This window comes from Pectinophora gossypiella, chromosome Z (assembly GCF_024362695.1).
Source record: "Pectinophora gossypiella chromosome Z, ilPecGoss1.1, whole genome shotgun sequence".
Lineage (NCBI taxonomy): Eukaryota > Metazoa > Arthropoda > Insecta > Lepidoptera > Gelechiidae > Pectinophora > Pectinophora gossypiella.
Window position 1 is genome coordinate 7,343,088 of NC_065433.1, and position 16,857 is coordinate 7,359,944.

The following is a 16,857-nucleotide window of genomic DNA, read 5'->3' on the forward strand; positions in this document are numbered from 1 at the left end:
TTGTAATGTGATCGATTCGATTACTCCATATAGGCAACATCCTGTTGAAGGAATCAGCGGGATACTCTGAAGAGAGTGATCTTACAGTAAAAAGCGCCTTTTGAAAATTACATTCCGGTGTGATTTTCTTAAAGAAAATCTCGATTTCATTCAATTAATATCATTTTCTTAAAAATTCCATTTCGGGTAAAAATTGAGACAACAATTTTTTACCCATTGTAAGGTTTTGTTAACAAAAATCACACCCGTTTGTGATTTTTCATAAAGGCACTTAAGTAGGCAACATATCAAATATAATATACATAATTCTTCTGTTGAGCTCATTTAAAAAAAATCTTTATAGGTAACATAGTTACACTTTGAATCGTCGTACGAAACTTTTACGTAAGAAACGTCTCATCCGCCTAAAACTACTACAACATCTCACAAACTGTATATCCGGGGAGAAGAAGCTACAAGAAAACCCTCGGCGCAGGGCCCTAGACGTTCTAATTGAATTCCAATAAAATAATAGGCTTATCTGATTTAACAATGTCAATCAATGGTTTCCATTGTCTGTTTTCATGGCGAAGTAAAGTAATAAGTGGAATAACGGTAAATATAGATTGTAATTTACGTGGCCGGCGATTTTCATCTACGAGTAATAATGTATGACTTCGTCACACCAGTAGGTATAAGAAATTCGATCAATCTCTAAAAGACTATAGAACATACAACCATGTCGAGTCGATACCTTATCGGCAATGGGAACTTTCCAGGTTGCGTTCACCAAAAACATATATTTGAAAAATGTATATTTGGATCACACTATGTATAGAATTATATGGCTACCTATATTGCTTCTCTTTATTCTGATCAGAATAATAATGGGTGGAAGATGTAATTGTGCCCGGGTGAAATAAAAAGGGGTCATCATTTATACCCAAAAACAAAGATAAAAGATGCAGATGTCTGTTATCCATGAAATTAGAAGGTTAAACGAAGAAAAATCTGTACAGCGCCATCTATATTGTTTTTGAGGAACGTAGCCTGGAAGGTCCCTCAATGCAATTTGTAGAAATTATACTTCGGTGACTAAATTCTATCAGTTACTGTCAACAGTAGACTACCATAAGGGTTAGCCCACACCAAGAATGAAAATATAACTTTATTGGCTTAATCAAGTGCTATATTGTTTAAACATCGACGAGAACGGCGCGAGGGTTTTCTCTTGAAAGGGATCCTATAAAAACATATTTCTATGATCTATGATCCTTTTAATAAAGTACGATATTCTTCGAACAGCGCCAGCCACGCGTCGGCTCTAAGAGTCTCCAGCAGTCAACAGGATGCCCAAGCATGAGCTTCCAATTTTGAGGACTTTTCGACTCTGTTTGCGCTGACCCTAAGTAGGTAATGATCGATGTATTTGTTTATTTATGTTAGACGCCACAACCACCGTGAGGCGCGCAGCCTTACCCACACTGAGCCAGCGCGTGACGACACTACCAGTGACGTAAGACAAGACCTAACCACACGCAAATAGATAGCATAGTATTAAAACAACTTTCCTATTATTAGTATCCACTCTACCAGATTAAAACCAAGCTGACATAAAAATGGGTCATTATTTTCCATTCTATCTACAAGTACCTACCCACAACCAGCAGAAGTACGTTCCACCTGCTATATTTCCCGGACCCTATCACATTTGCGACAAAATATCTCCCTGGATTCTGAGAAAACTTCTACACATAACTTGCAAACGTTCTAATTTGGAGTCAGGAACAGCTGACTAACAAATCACAATTATGGCAAGTAACACTGATCTTATTGTAAATAGAAGCCAATGCACTCGATGGCATTGATGCAACAAGTATACTGGCGTGATCGCCAAGGCCAAATTCAAACAGACAATATCGAACGAAAACATCAACAGGTAGAAATGAAGCGTGGGTGACATAAACAAAGCCGGCACCTTTGAGGAGGTTGTCAGCGAGGAACGCCCTCCAAGCGCGGCCGACCGCTTCGAACTCTTTGATAAGTTCGATGGAGTAGACGGACTCTTCTTCGTCGCCGGCGGCGAGCGCGGGGTTGTCCGAAAAGTAATGTAGGCGCAGCATGCGCGGGGCCCGGGCGGCGCATTGCCCGCCGCCGCCGCAGCTCGGTGCGGCCCGCCGCGCCTCCCACGGCTCACTGCTAATTATACCCGCGCGCCGGCGCACCTAGCGCCACCAACCCGCCGGCGGGAGACGCGCGACGAACTTGACACCGCAGCCGCGCGCGCGCACCGCCCCGCGCCCTCTCCCACTCCCGCCGCACTTGGCAGGCTGCCGCGGCCCACGCCCACACCGCACACCAGCATCACTCGCCGAATCCACGTGGAACTATCTTGTCCAAAAACTCCATCCAAACACCAATTTGCAGGAAGAAGCAGCAAGCTTAACGTACAGTATCCTATTAAAAAAACTAAACGTGACATAGCATCACGCTTGCATCCTTTAAAATAAACCGACAAAATATCTTTAAACGAACGAACATGCTAGACATAATATATTATAGTTCAGATTTAACAAAACACAAACTTGGAAGGTCAAATTAATCTCCAGACAATCTTGACGCGTTTGCAAGCTTCGTTGATCACTGATCAAAATGCAAACATGTCCTTATTAAAGAGATACCCTTTCCAACGCAAGCGTCCGTATCAGGAGCGACGGCTGAATATAATGTTATTCTTCGCCGCTCCAAATTTAGACGACACTTGACTACAGAACAGAGATTCACTGTCAGCCTATGGCTATTGCCAATTGCCAAAGCTATTCGTTCATCTGTAGTTTAAATATCATGCACCACGCGAGGTAAACACATATTTTAAATTAAATGTAGGTACCTAACATAAATTAAAGGCACCTGTATGCTTCATTCAGCAAATAATAAATGAGCCACTAGTAGTAGTGCACAGACAAGTAATTTCTACAACGAATCACAAACATAAAAGATGTCCCGACGAGGTGTTTGTACGAACAAATGCATTTTTCTTTGTTTTGCAATATGCCCTTCGAATGGTGATTTGGCGCCGCCGCCGGATCTGTCGTTTCCGTGGCAACGATTTAACAACTCCAAGAAATATCAAGACAAGTACTACATTACGAAGATGGAACTGTAAATGTTATCATAGCAATCGTAAAATTGACAATGACAATTTATGTCGTGCGAGTGATAAACCTGTAGTCTACCAACCATACTGGTTTATTTATATTTTCACACTATAACCCTTTGCGCAGCGTTTAAATGCAAAATAAAGAAAGAAAGAAACATTTATTATTTAGGACACCACAGACACGGATTACATATATATACAATCGTGTTATATTCCCTAAAAAACTTAGAAAAACTTATTTTCAGTCTGCCTTTTCCAACTGGCTGCTTTTTTCGTAACTCATCTTTACTGAATTTTAGCTGGACAGTATGACGAACTGTCAAAATGTAGGAACACTCAACAGTGCTGCCGCCACATTTGAACTTCTAGATTTTATCTTCATTCTTAAATACAGGTTCACATATATTCGCAACATCGATCAGTTCAGCCGGTATGACATTAAACAATCTCGGTGTCGTGTCACTACTCATGCGCCATCTGTTCTTTATATTTCTTACGCAAAACTTATCGTAACGACTTATAAGTCTCGTACTTGTACAAAATTTATCTACGTGAATTAGTTGTTCCATAGCTATAAGGAGCTTAACCTTATCAGAAACAGGTAAATATTTATACAGCTTACAATGTTTATACAATTTCTCATACTGGCCAAAGCTATCATTCTTTATATTTTTGTTTACCAAAATTTTTGTAGTCTGGTTTGTTAATGATTTATTTGATTTAGATTCGATCTGCTAATTCGGCCATAGCTACTTAGACCAGCACAGAGTCCACTAAGGTATAATACAGCACATAAACCTGAAAGATTACGAATATAAACAAACCATTACACGCAAACGTATATTGCAGTGTTGCCAGAACGTTACTTTTGTCACATTTTGGGTACATTTGGAAAATATATCTCATTTTTTTTTTTGTTTTGCAGCTAGTTGAAATGAGACTAGTTAATTTCCATAGAATCCAATAAACTTCAACAAAAGCAGCGCCTCATAGCGAAACGAGGCATAAAAGACACAGTACAGTATTCAAACGTTAAGTGTTCATACATACATATAGACTACTACTATTTGGGTAGGCAGACACCACTGAATTCCACTTACTATGAATATTTTTTTAAAATTCGAAATGTTATCTCTAGCAAAACTGGTTTTCATTGTTTGGTGTCAGTATTGATGCATAATATGTTGGTGTCAATCAATAAGTATGACGTTTGTGGCGTAGTGTGTATTTGTTTAACGATAATTTCGACTCCACTTGTGATTTTTCGATATTATTTTTGGATGAAGGGTTCAATATCGAATGAAAAACTCAGCAAATGTTGTGGACGAGCATAATCATAAGCCGCAGTCAATATCCCTGTCAGACATGCCTATGTTTTTGTAGAAATGCCTGTAGGTACTGTGAGTGGGTTGTACGTATTCCTAGCCATATAGCATCACGACCTAAGCACCTACGTTTGACCAAGCTTTATAAGACGAACAACGGGATTTAGACAACGAAGTAGTGAGCCGTATCGCCTGTATTTTTTATTTAATAATGGCCCAATTCCTGCAGACACCTCCTAATTTCACTTCAAATTATACCTATCATTTTCTTATCTGCCGAAAAGGAAAGGGACGGATGATTGACTTCTCATAATTTTAGGAAGAATGAATAACCCGGGCAAAAAGGTATCTCGCTGGTATACAAACCGTTTGACGTGCGTTGTCCACTTAATTTTGTCGGGTTATTAGCCTATATATTTTTTTATAAGGTTATTTTAGATTTGAGTTTAAAATTGACGTGTGTTCCATAAATTTTAGGCTTCTACAGGAATGAGCACCAATATTTTATCACCATACAAAGTTGTTTTAAACTTCGCGCAGTCGCAAACGCACTCAATGTGCGATAAATGGCGCTCGCTCGATGGCCTAAACGCTCAAGGTCATTCGCTTCGTATATATATATATATATGTGTCTATTTCGATTGACTTCCTTTCTACATAAAACTAAACTTACAGGCAGCTGCTTACACTACAATAACAGGGCAAAACTGACAGTACAAGAACGACATTACTAATATTGTAAACGTCCGCTCGTTAAATTCGATTGTTCAACAATAGGCATGTTTTATCGGGATAAAAGCTCTGTGCGAGCAAGAAACGAGAATATGAGTACACCATTCTGTCTGTCGCTCAGCGACGATCCTCACAATACTCGCATCGCATTGTCAAACGAACCTTTGAACCTTTGAACGGCAAATATAGTTATTCTATTTGATTGTCGAAGATGCTCAAGTAGAGTTGAAGCTCCTTGTAAAATACTTAAATGCCAGTACAAAACCAACATTATACCACCTTCCGTTCATCATGAATTCATACATCACATCTTATATTCGTATAATGTTCTTATTCAATCAAAAGCTATAGTATAAATTTATATGAGTGTGTAAATTGCACTTATTCCGCGCAGATAATTTTGAAAGTCGATGACAAGTATTACAATCTATAATTTACAGTCGGTAGTCATAAAACTGTAACGGGTGGGTTCAGTGGCCCTATTTTTTTCTATTATTTCGTGTGATCGGATCAAAGATTACCAAAGACTTACCTAAATCGGAGAGACTGACTTTTTCTAAGAACGGGTCCGCCACAGGTAACTACAACAAAAGAAAACATTACCGTCAGCATCACTTTGCACGAACAACAAATAGTTTTATAATAAAGTAGTTAAAAACGTGTTAATTTCATAAGAAAGAACGAAACACAAAATGTCGTGCTGGGCTATTTAGGGCGAGGTTATGTTACGATGAGAGAAGCATTTTATACCCGCTATAGGTCTCAGACAGCCACTTTGTTCAACAAAATAATGTCTCACAATGCACTCTCTTCTTTTACAAAGGAACCATAGTTGGACACGGGATAATCAAAATGGTATTTGACCTACAATGTTCGTAAAGCATTTTGCAGACGATCCGAGGGTTAGTCTATCGATCAAATTAAATTACCCTTATTTAGTTTCCTGATGGACCAATTTTAGTAGAATATCGGCTTTTTCGAACAATCTCCAATAATGTACATAAGACCCCAAAGATAGACTCTGAGTATAGACCGTATTCGCTTAGCTTAATGCAAAAATACAAGCAGCAAGTATTTTATTATATCTATAAAGCCGCTGGTGATGATGGAGTGGATAAAACTAACATTGCATGACACAATAAACTTTAGTGTTTATTTTGATGGAGTAATTTCTACGATTACTCAAAATGAAAATAAATATTTTCACTTTAAATACATTTCATAAACAGTCATTTAAAGTAATTAATTATCAAGGATGAATTTGTTGTCAATTTTACAATTATTTTTTCATTCTACTTTCGCAACACTTATTTTTTTTTTATATGTTTATTGAAAGTAAGTAAAATTAAATTATTATCAATTAACTTGTTATTTAATTATAGTACATTTTGCGATTTTAGCAACCAACCATCATTTTGCTCGTCCTACGCGGACTATCTGTCGTTTACGAACATTGCGTCGCGCGTCTTATTAATCAATTATTACTTTAATATCGATCGTCTGCGTGCTCGTAAATGGCGAAAAATTGTTTACTAAGTCCGTCCTATTATTATATATCCAATACAATCCGGCCCTGTGTATACTTATGTGTATTATCACAGCAGAAAACAGAGTAAGAATCATTCTTTATTTTCCCCTTAGTCGGTGACTATAGCGTGTAGGATGTTACATACAAAATATACACATTAAAAAAATATGATTAAAATGAGAATGCAGAGGTGTGTCGGAGTTGCTCTACCTACTCAACACTTACGCCTACTGTGCTAATGAAAAGCTTATACGTCAATAAACTATTATTAGTTTGGTATAATGATGGGCAAAAAAAGCACTAGAGTCTGGCAGAATTACGAAAAAGTAAAAGTGTAAAAATCTAATTTATTTTATACACCATGTTACTCGTATAATTGCGGTTGTTGTAGCATTGTCCCGTTTTTCACGGGGTCCGCTTACCTAAGCTGAAGATTTGACAGGCCGGTTTTTTGTATAAAAGCGATTGCTTGTCTGATCTTCTCACCCGCGAAGGGAAAACCTGCCCAATACAGGTTAGGTCACATACCTCCGAAAATGTATTTCTCGGGAATGTGGGTTTCCTCGCGATGCTAGAATCAATACTACTACTGATGAAACTTTTTTACTAGAATCGCTAGTAACATTAATCAAGTGGGGAACTGGCAGTGTGAAACCCTACTGCGAGCAAGCCATATAATTGGGGCTCGTCAGTGTTGCTGGTCTAGACCAGAAATTTACAAGAAGCCTTTTGGCGATTCACTCTGACAGTTATCATTTCCTTATAATATACAGGGTGGCCCAAAAGATGACGTTCAAATCAAAAAAATAAACAGAGACTCATTGGCTACCAGCAACACCCCTATGGATGTTCAGCGATTATTTACGGTTTGGGATATATGACCCATTCTGTGCCTTTTTCAAGAATTTTTTACCTTATTTCACAAATCATTATTTTATCGGTATCTCTTTTTTTAATCATTCTTTTACTATATTTCCTTCTTAAGAATTTCTAAGGAAGAGGCCCACTAGTTAAAAAATAAGTCAAACACATCAAAGGTAAAACAAGTTCCTGGGAGTTAGCCCAAAATTGTTACTGTTGTCAAAAGTTTGTCGGTGGAATAAAAAAATGAGGGAATAATGAATCCTGAGAGTGTCAAAAACTTCAACATTTAATAGACTTAGAAACATAAAAGTACCCTTAATAGGGTCAAAGAAGACGAAGGAAAATTTCGCCTTACAATCTTTGAGCTTCATTAACTTTGTGTATTTGCACAAAGAGTGTTTGTGTTATTTAAAGAAACTTTGTGTTCTAAATTCCAAGTTATGTATAAATGGAGTACTGAGCACTCACCCCTCTGGAATCTCTGAAAAGTATAGCGGCGTGGTGTGGGTCCAGGAAGGCGTCGGAGGCGCGGTGTCGGACCTGGGGTACATGGCCCAGCGATGACCGCCGCTTCTCCGCTTCTTGTGACGCAACCCGCTTAAGGTGAGCTCCTGTCGAGATACACATTATTGTACTGTAATCTTTCTTGTGTATGTTTTAGTTGACTCTTTTGTTATATATTATAAAACAGGCCTTATAGTAAACTTGATACAGACGATAGAAGACTACCAGACGCCTGTAAAACCTTTAGGCATGCCAACAAATTATCATAGAAGACTTGCAACCACTCGTACTGCATTCGAAACACAGATATGATATGACGAACCGTATGGTTCAATACAGACTATTTTTACTTTAGACCCGCAATGACAAACATTTGATTTAATTACTCTGTATCCTCCCAGTCCAGAAGAGAATGTAACCCCACAATACAAAATTTCGGTAATCTGTGAATAAGATCAATCGACGTCTGTTGACAGAAATAAAACGAAAGTCTTGATTGATTCGAGCATCAAAGATAGTGACAGAAACGAATTTATCATTCGCCTATAAACTGGTCAATATGACGCATTAATCTGACATAGACAATATGACGCCTCAATCCTATTTTTATGTAATCTGGCATAGACAGTCAGTCTCGCCTATGAATATGTCCACAAGCAACGTCACAATGGGCTATATTTTGAGCCGTTAACCGTTGATGGCCCAATTTTCCTAGTGTCACAAAACTAGCCCCCGCTTAATGCCTATCGCAATAAATGAAGTGGAGAATGATAGGTTATTTCGGAGAGGGTCGCATGTTTGCACACTCCCACATTTCGTTAAGCTTTTATTTTTTCTTTATGTACATAAGAATATATTCGTATATTAGTTTCTTTTTTATAAGATATAGATGGTCACAAAATCTCGCAAGCACATAAATTCTACCTTTTCGTGATACGGTTAAGCCATCCACAGTTGAAAAACGATTACAAGCTCCGCTGCAAATGAAATCTGTCGACAAATCCGGTTATAACGCTTGCTTTCGTTTAGGAGTGTGTAAATATATTTGTCCCTGTGGGCATTCGCTTGCTACAACCGTCACTAATATAAAATGAATAAAAAATAATGTAAATAATTTACATGACAGCTTGTGAACAATGCAATTACCTAACATAAAATAAAATTTACCGTATGCGTCAAATTCTTTTCGAAAATTCCATCTGTACAAACAGAAATAAATTGCGCCTGAAATTGATAACTGCCTACAGTGTTGAGGCGGACTGCACAACAATTCCAACGTTTATGCCGGAATATAAACGATTGTTTAATTTTTAAACGAGGCGAATCAAACGCTTTAACACGCCGAGCCATCAAAATACTTAAGTATTCAGAATTATGAATAGGTTCCGTTTGATCTCAAACTCACATCAAACTAAGACCAAAACTCACGAGGCACAGCTAGCGATTACTTTAGAGGCAGTTTAAAGAACCCAATTGAAGATACTTGACACCTTTCATCGTTCAAATTGGCTTAATTTAATTGAAGCGGAAATTAACGTTAGAGCTGCTTTAGATGCCCAGTGACGTAAAGCCTTAGTTGCAGCGTACAAAGAGGTTTACTTTGTACGAGTGAAGTGTCCCGGGGTCGTGTTTTCCGCACTTTACGGACAATTAATGAAGCAACTATGATTTCTTTGCAGGTCGCTAGACACGGTCGTCTTTTTAAAATCTTGTTTGTTACATTGACGAAACGAATCCGGTTAGGTTTTTATTATCGTTTCGACGACCTTCTGATAGGAACAATATGGTTCGACGTGTGCTCACAACGTCATCCTCGTTAGTTACATTTGAACATAGGTTTCAAAGATGAAATTACAGAACTGGTGGCATTGTAAATCCAGCTAAACTGTATGATAGTCGTACCATACAAAGCTTTCCTTTCTCCTAAATCATACTATAACGCTTAGATTTTGCCAGTTCAAATCGTTTTGATGGCATACAGATTTTGTCAGCCTGGTATTTTGTCACCCGGGATGCATTTAACACGCGGGGCAACACGTCAGGTGCGCCATATTCGACTGTAGTGCAACTGCGCAACACAATGCTCGCAACCCAGGTCCGACCCGTGAAATTTTCAAGGATATATATTATAAAGAATACAATTTGCGACGTTACTACACAATTTAATAATTTTAGTTATGATTATGACCTTGATTATACCATCGAGTAGGTATGCCTCGTAGCATCAAAAAAATAATTACAGATCTCTCAATGATACTCGTTAGCTACGCGCGAATATGAAAACAACATGGCGTGCGATAACAAACTAATAATACTGACGTTGGCAAGTAAATATAGCAATGGCTAGTACAATAAATATGCCATTAGCAGACATGATCCAGACGATCTAGTACAGTGGTGTTTGCAAATTGCGTAGAGGTTATCTCTGTGTCCAATGAATACGGACCATTTGCAGTTCAATATCTCATTTCATTTGCATTGTACATAGTAACATTATATGTGAAGAACCTTATGTTGATGGCAACATCTGGGCTATAATAAAGTAAACCTTCTGTTATGGATTGAAGAAACTATTTTTGCTTGCGTCTCGGTGAGCGGGGAGGGAAAAGTCTGCGAGTGGATGAGATATAGCAATAATATAAGTATAGTATATGGAGCTTAATGTAGGTCGCGCCATTTTTCCGGTTAGCAGGGAAAAGGCGTCTACTCCACGAATCTCCCGCAAGATAGCCATACTCACAAATCATACACCGGTCAATTTAACCGTACAATCACACCAAATATAAATAAATTAAATATTGGCTCAAGCTGCACGGCTATCGTGTTCCGATTTGAAAATAAACTCAGGTCATGCCCGTGCCAAACGCAGAAGATGTATAGCATCCACGATGATCATGACTCAAATTAGTCTTTAGTTACTATATTACTGTTTAATCATATAAATGGCTTAAGTACTTTATTAATTTAATGTACCTACCTACTTACTGAGTGATAAAGTAAAATAGTTCGAAATGAACTGTATAAATTACAATGAGATTGAAAATCTATAACAAGATTGATACAATTCCACGAGGTCCATGGTAGTTTTTTTAGGTACGTAATAAATATAACATTCGTGGAAGTATTATAATTAGTTACTATCTATTTTAGACAATCCTAAATATATGAAGAGTTTATATTTTTCTGTCCACGTTTAACATGACGTACCTATAAACGAACGCGACCTCAAAGCAAATGTAGGAAGCGAACGTAGGAAGTTATTTATTTCTCGCACGTCCTCGCGCTGCCGAGAGGCTTATACGAGAGGATTCTAAATATTGTCTCTTGATGACGACGTCGAGCGTAACACGGCTGTAAACTGGACATGACAACACCACAATTATTATAAACCACTCCAATTCCGACATTTTCCGCAAAGCGATGTATGATTCCGAATAGTACTTAATGTTCGTTTATATACACAAAATAATTGCCGTGGACGAGCTGGCATATCATATTATAACGATACGTACCTTCTTTGACTATACTTTCGAAGATCTGATAGGTAGCGCCGCAGTCTTCGAGCAGAGGCCTTTTGGATATTCTGTGTAAGTGATCGGCGTCTAAGGACTTGGACCGCGAGCGAAACTCTTCGGGGTCGCGCGCGCGCGCCTCCTCGCTGGCGACGGCGGGCACGGCGCATGAGCCGCGGCGGCCCTCGCCCGAGTCGTGCCGCCAGTGCCCCACCTTCTTGCCAAATGTTCTAATAAGTTCTTGTATTGAGTGGTGCTTGTGTCGCTGTCCACTGCCACTCGACGCCGACCCTCTCCTCTCATCTTTATAATCATTATGATGTTTGTGATCTTTTTGATCCTTGCCACTTGCGCTTTCAGTTAATTTTTGAGCAAAACTTTTATTGTCAAATCGACTTTTAAACGGTATGTGGGTCAATTTTGTATTGCTGATTTCACCGTAACGCTCGCATTTATGGTATTCGTTTTCTTGTATGTCGTCCATGGCAGCGTCATTGTACAGTGGCGAGATGAAATGGCGGTAATCGGCGCGGGGAGCCGTGTAGGTGTTGACCCCGACCTGGTAGCGGTCACCGTCGCTGCGCTGCCGCCGGTAGTCCGGGTGGTGCGTGTGGTAGGTGCTCTGACTCGGCGAGCCTTTGCCTTCCATGACATCGCGGAAGTAACTCGCGAAGTTTGTATAGCGGTCGCGGGGACTAGACGCAAACTCAAAGGGGATCCCTGAGGAGCCGCGTACACTCCGCTGGCCGAACGAGCCTCTTTGATTACTGATAGGGATAGCTCGGCCATGAGTCTCGCTTTGGGAGAATGATCGTGAATCCGATGAACTCAATGATGAGTACCAACTTTCAGTACTATCCTCCTTTTCCAGAGGCGGTGGTGTAGATTCCCTAGAGTGGTGTTTTTGAAGGAAATGTGAAAGTCCGTGCATTTTGACTTAGATTAATCACTCACACATTCTTATAAATATAAAACATAGCCTATTCGTATATAATATGTCCTAATATTACTTTATTTCACTTCCATAATAGCATCTGCAAACAAAGAACAGTCGCTTCCTACTGAAACCCGGTCGCAATAATGACAATAAAACATAAAACCTTGCACATAAGTACTATATTTAGCAAAAAGATCAATTTAACGCGCGATACGTTGATTTGATGGACATTATCAACTGAATGACTCCTATCATACGGCACAGTAATGTGGTGTGTTATACGAGTACCTATCGAAATATTTCGTACGACGCCAGAGGTAAGCGTGAGCAAATTGCAGAGTTACGTAACTTTTAACCCGTTTCGAGGCCCGGTGTGCCATAAATGGGAACTCGATATTTATGGGGGTCCCATCGCATCCGCCAGTGAAACAGGTTTGGAGATTCAAGGTCAGCCGATCCTATTTGGGGATTTTTAGCTCTTTCATGTGGTAAGGGGGAGCCGCTCCATGCCCTTGGGGCTCCAAAATCCCCTTGCGGTACGCATGCGCCGAAAAGGTCACCTTGACAAAGATTTGGCAAATCCAACTCGAGTCTCTTACACAGTAAAGAAGCAATCAAATTTGAACTGTATTACACAACTGCTAAGCTCCTCAACATTCCGAGGGTGTTTTTATGGCGACTCTCATTCACTTGTATTTTCTATACGTTGTTATTGAACACGTGTACTTTATTTGACTCACTTTAAAATCGACTTTTGTAGTTCAACTGGCTTGTTTTGGTTGGTTGTTTTTACATATAGTTATACAATACAACGTATTAACTAACAACAAACTGAGAGGATTTTTGCAAGACAAACAAAATGCAATGCAATAGTGATTAGAGTCTTGTTCGAGAATAAAAATATCGAGGGCGATGGGGGTTGGGTACATAAAGCATTTGTCTAGTCTGTGGGGAGTCTTCCCCACACTCCAACCAACAGTATCATTATTAGTGATGGGTGAATACGAATGATTCTTTAAAATGACCGTAGATTCGAACTAACTATTCGATTGCAGGAATTATTCGAATTATTCAAATAACAAATGAGCGTTCGAATGAATTTGCATCACACAAATGAGACATTTTTATTGTTTGTTAGTTTTTTGTTTTGTTTACATTAGTATTTTAAAATACATGTTAAAGTAAGTAATAAAACAGTGTCTTTCATTTTATACTTTTATTCGAATTAGTTATTTCGTCAAAAATCATTAGAATGTAGAATTATTATTCGAATGACGAACGATCTTTCGAATACCAGATAAGGAATCATTCGCATAATTCAACATACTATTGCTAATGTTTGTAACAATCCCCCATCACTAATCATTATCCCCGACTCCCCCGCATGTATTACACAAGACACAGTCAGTCACCTATGCCGTAAGAGGCTGATGCACTAGGGCGTGAGAAGTTCACAGTTGATCTAAGATAACGACAGAAACAGACTTCTTGCAGACTATACTTTGTAATGCTAATGGCACCGTAACAAAGTACTCATACGATTTTGTAAAGCGATAAAAATTACTAACATTGTAAACCTTTTTGAAAACAACAATGTTTTACGTTCTTGCCAAGACATAGTTTAAAAAGTGTTGTATTCCAGAGTGGGAAAAATATTGCAGAATTGGATCGGCTTAGTTCATTTCCTGTCGCTTCGTGCAGTTTGGTGCAAAGAATTTTATGTTCTTCGTATATCATTTAAATAGTAGGTATGTAATGCAGTATTTTACAACGTCGTCACCTGTCAGCGATCATATTACACAAGTTAAGCCACCTGAGCCGGCAAGTGTCAAGATTACGGTTATCATAGTACGATGCCCTACTTAACTTGCAGAAAGCTATATCTAACGGGATTTGTACGTTTTAGTTCATAAATGTTTAACCAACCTTGAAGTTCGAGGTCTCAGTTTGACCTGCATATTATTACATGTTCGTTTGTTTATTTCATGTTTCCTTATGATTTTTTGGTCATTCGCTAATTACGTAATACTTAGCTTAATCTTTTTAAACGTTTAGTTTGGAATTCAAATTGCTTATAAGTCTAAGACAGCAGTTAAATGAAGTAGGTATTCTACTATAAAATCGATGGTTTTATATTTTTAAATTGAATGTCCCTTCCATCATCGTCTTATCATTTTAATCCAAACGTAGGTATAATAAACAAAGGAGATAAAGAAATAAAAAGTAATTTCTTATCTCGAAAATCCTTGCGAAAAATATGATACAAACAATTATCACAAAAAGCAATGATCTGTTTCACACATTTATAAAGTAATGAGGTAAGTAACTACATAATATGCGCAGAAACTATCTTGAATGAGTTCAACGATCGTGCTAATTCATTATTCACCGAAATGGGAGCAATTAGTGGCTAACACTTGTATATTATTACTACAAAACTGGTGTTAGATTAAGATCTATCCATAAAGTTGTCCTACGTAACTGCATACAACCGAGGGAAATATTTATTTTTGGTGAATGTTTATATTATTTACGTAACATATGACTTAGGTACAGAGGTAACCTTGTAGGTACCTAACTGTATTGTCATCGTGTGGATATTTTATCGCATTCCAGTGTCCTGTGACGATTTAAATGGTTGCTTAGCACGTGAACCTTAAGTAACGACTGTACATTGAAATCCAACACTCCATTGTCACCTAAATGGAAACGAGCGCCCGTCCTGTACATTAAACATCTAAATGCTACCTGGCAGGGGCAGATGTCAAGCAACAAACGTACGTACCTACTCTATATTATTCTTTCCACAAAAGATCTGTCCTTTTTGTTCGTCCTGCTATTAAGGGATTTTGATGTATAATACGAGTGAGGCAAGCCCGTTAGTAATACAAGCTCACGGCTATATCATAAGTGGTGTAGGCAGAGATACACCTGTCGCAGTATGAACTAAGCAACCACACCTCACCGAGCTTTCTATTACTAAAGACCAACGTGGCAGGTGGTGAGCCGTATCGCCGACTATAATGGAGCCCTTTAGTATGCGTGTATAATGTTTATTAATAATGAAATTCAATAATTAACCAACGAAATATACCCCAATGGGGAGAGCCCAGTCACAAGTAAGCATAAAATTTACAGTCTCGTCAGATGTAGAATGAATGATATTAGGAATCGTATCAGGTATGTAGGGTAATCATCCCAGCAAAATTATGGTCCTTTTAATATAACCGGTTTGTTACGGTGGTTGATTAACTAACGAAAATCGTTAATAATATAAAATGGCCCGCAAAACTAAGTTGGTAGCTACTACGAATTTTTTTCTTTATTTTTTTTCCGAACCTTAAAAGTGAACAGATTTTAAATAAAAACGTGTAAAGGTATAGATAATTTTATCAGCTTTCTTTGCAACAAATGTAAATAAAAAAATATTTTATGAAAAAAATAATAATACAAAATCAAACTCTATATCGAGTCTTTTTATTTCGAAAGTTTATCTTACTTAAAAAGTTATTATAATTTCAATAATATAAAATATTATATAATGTAAATATTTAATAATATAATAAAATAAATATACATAAAATAGAACAAATACAAATAAAATAAATAAATTTTAAAAGTGCAGTGAGTAGTTAGTTTTGCAGGCCAGTGTATTAATTTGACTCGTTGGAACGTCCAATGTTTTACGATGTGCTCCGATACTTATATAATACATTAATAAAAATCAGATCAAGTGTCAATTCCATTACGTTGTCATGACTTGATTTTTGCAATACCGGTGTTGAGTCAGCAAAAATAATAATTAATGCCAGTTTATAGGAACGCATTAGGTAATTAATTTGTATTCACATTTGGCATGTTATGTATTTTCATAATAATGACGTAATTATTACGGGTTCGAATCCCGGCTCTGGCTTTAAACTACTGAATTCGACTTTATGAGTTTGAATTCACGTGGTTTCCAGGATTTGTGTCCGTGATAGGACTTAAACTTAGCTAACGAGGTGTGTATACTATAGACCTCTGCCTACCCCATCAGATAAATAGGCGTGATGCTGTGTTATGTTATTACGGACGTAAATAATGGAACACAATATTTATGACCTAATAGCGTACTAGCAACTAATCCTAGCTTCGCCTGGATGTTATTAAACCCTAACATTTTCTTATACATACATAAACTCTACTACTTTCCCACCGGGGTAAGCAGAGACTGAAGTTCCATTTGCGACGGCAGAGTAACTAGAACTCACAGATGAGAGCCCTCAGCGCTCCTCAAATGAGGAGCAAAACCAGCAAAACCCACAAATGCAAAA

The 16,857-nt window shown here is 38.1% G+C and overlaps 1 protein-coding gene across 1 annotated transcript in view; it reads right to left on the bottom strand.

The window, feature by feature from the left end:
* LOC126380768 (uncharacterized) overlaps positions 1 to 16,857 on the bottom strand; it is a 72,517-nt gene that overhangs the window by 20,705 nt on the left and 34,955 nt on the right. Inside the window, exons 9-10 of the mRNA XM_050030367.1 lie at positions 8,057 to 8,199; positions 5,729 to 5,777 (exon numbers count right to left, since the gene is read on the bottom strand). Of these exons, the coding sequence (XP_049886324.1) occupies positions 5,729 to 5,777; positions 8,057 to 8,199 (192 nt within the window). The remainder of the gene's footprint in view (positions 1 to 5,728; positions 5,778 to 8,056; positions 8,200 to 16,857) is intronic.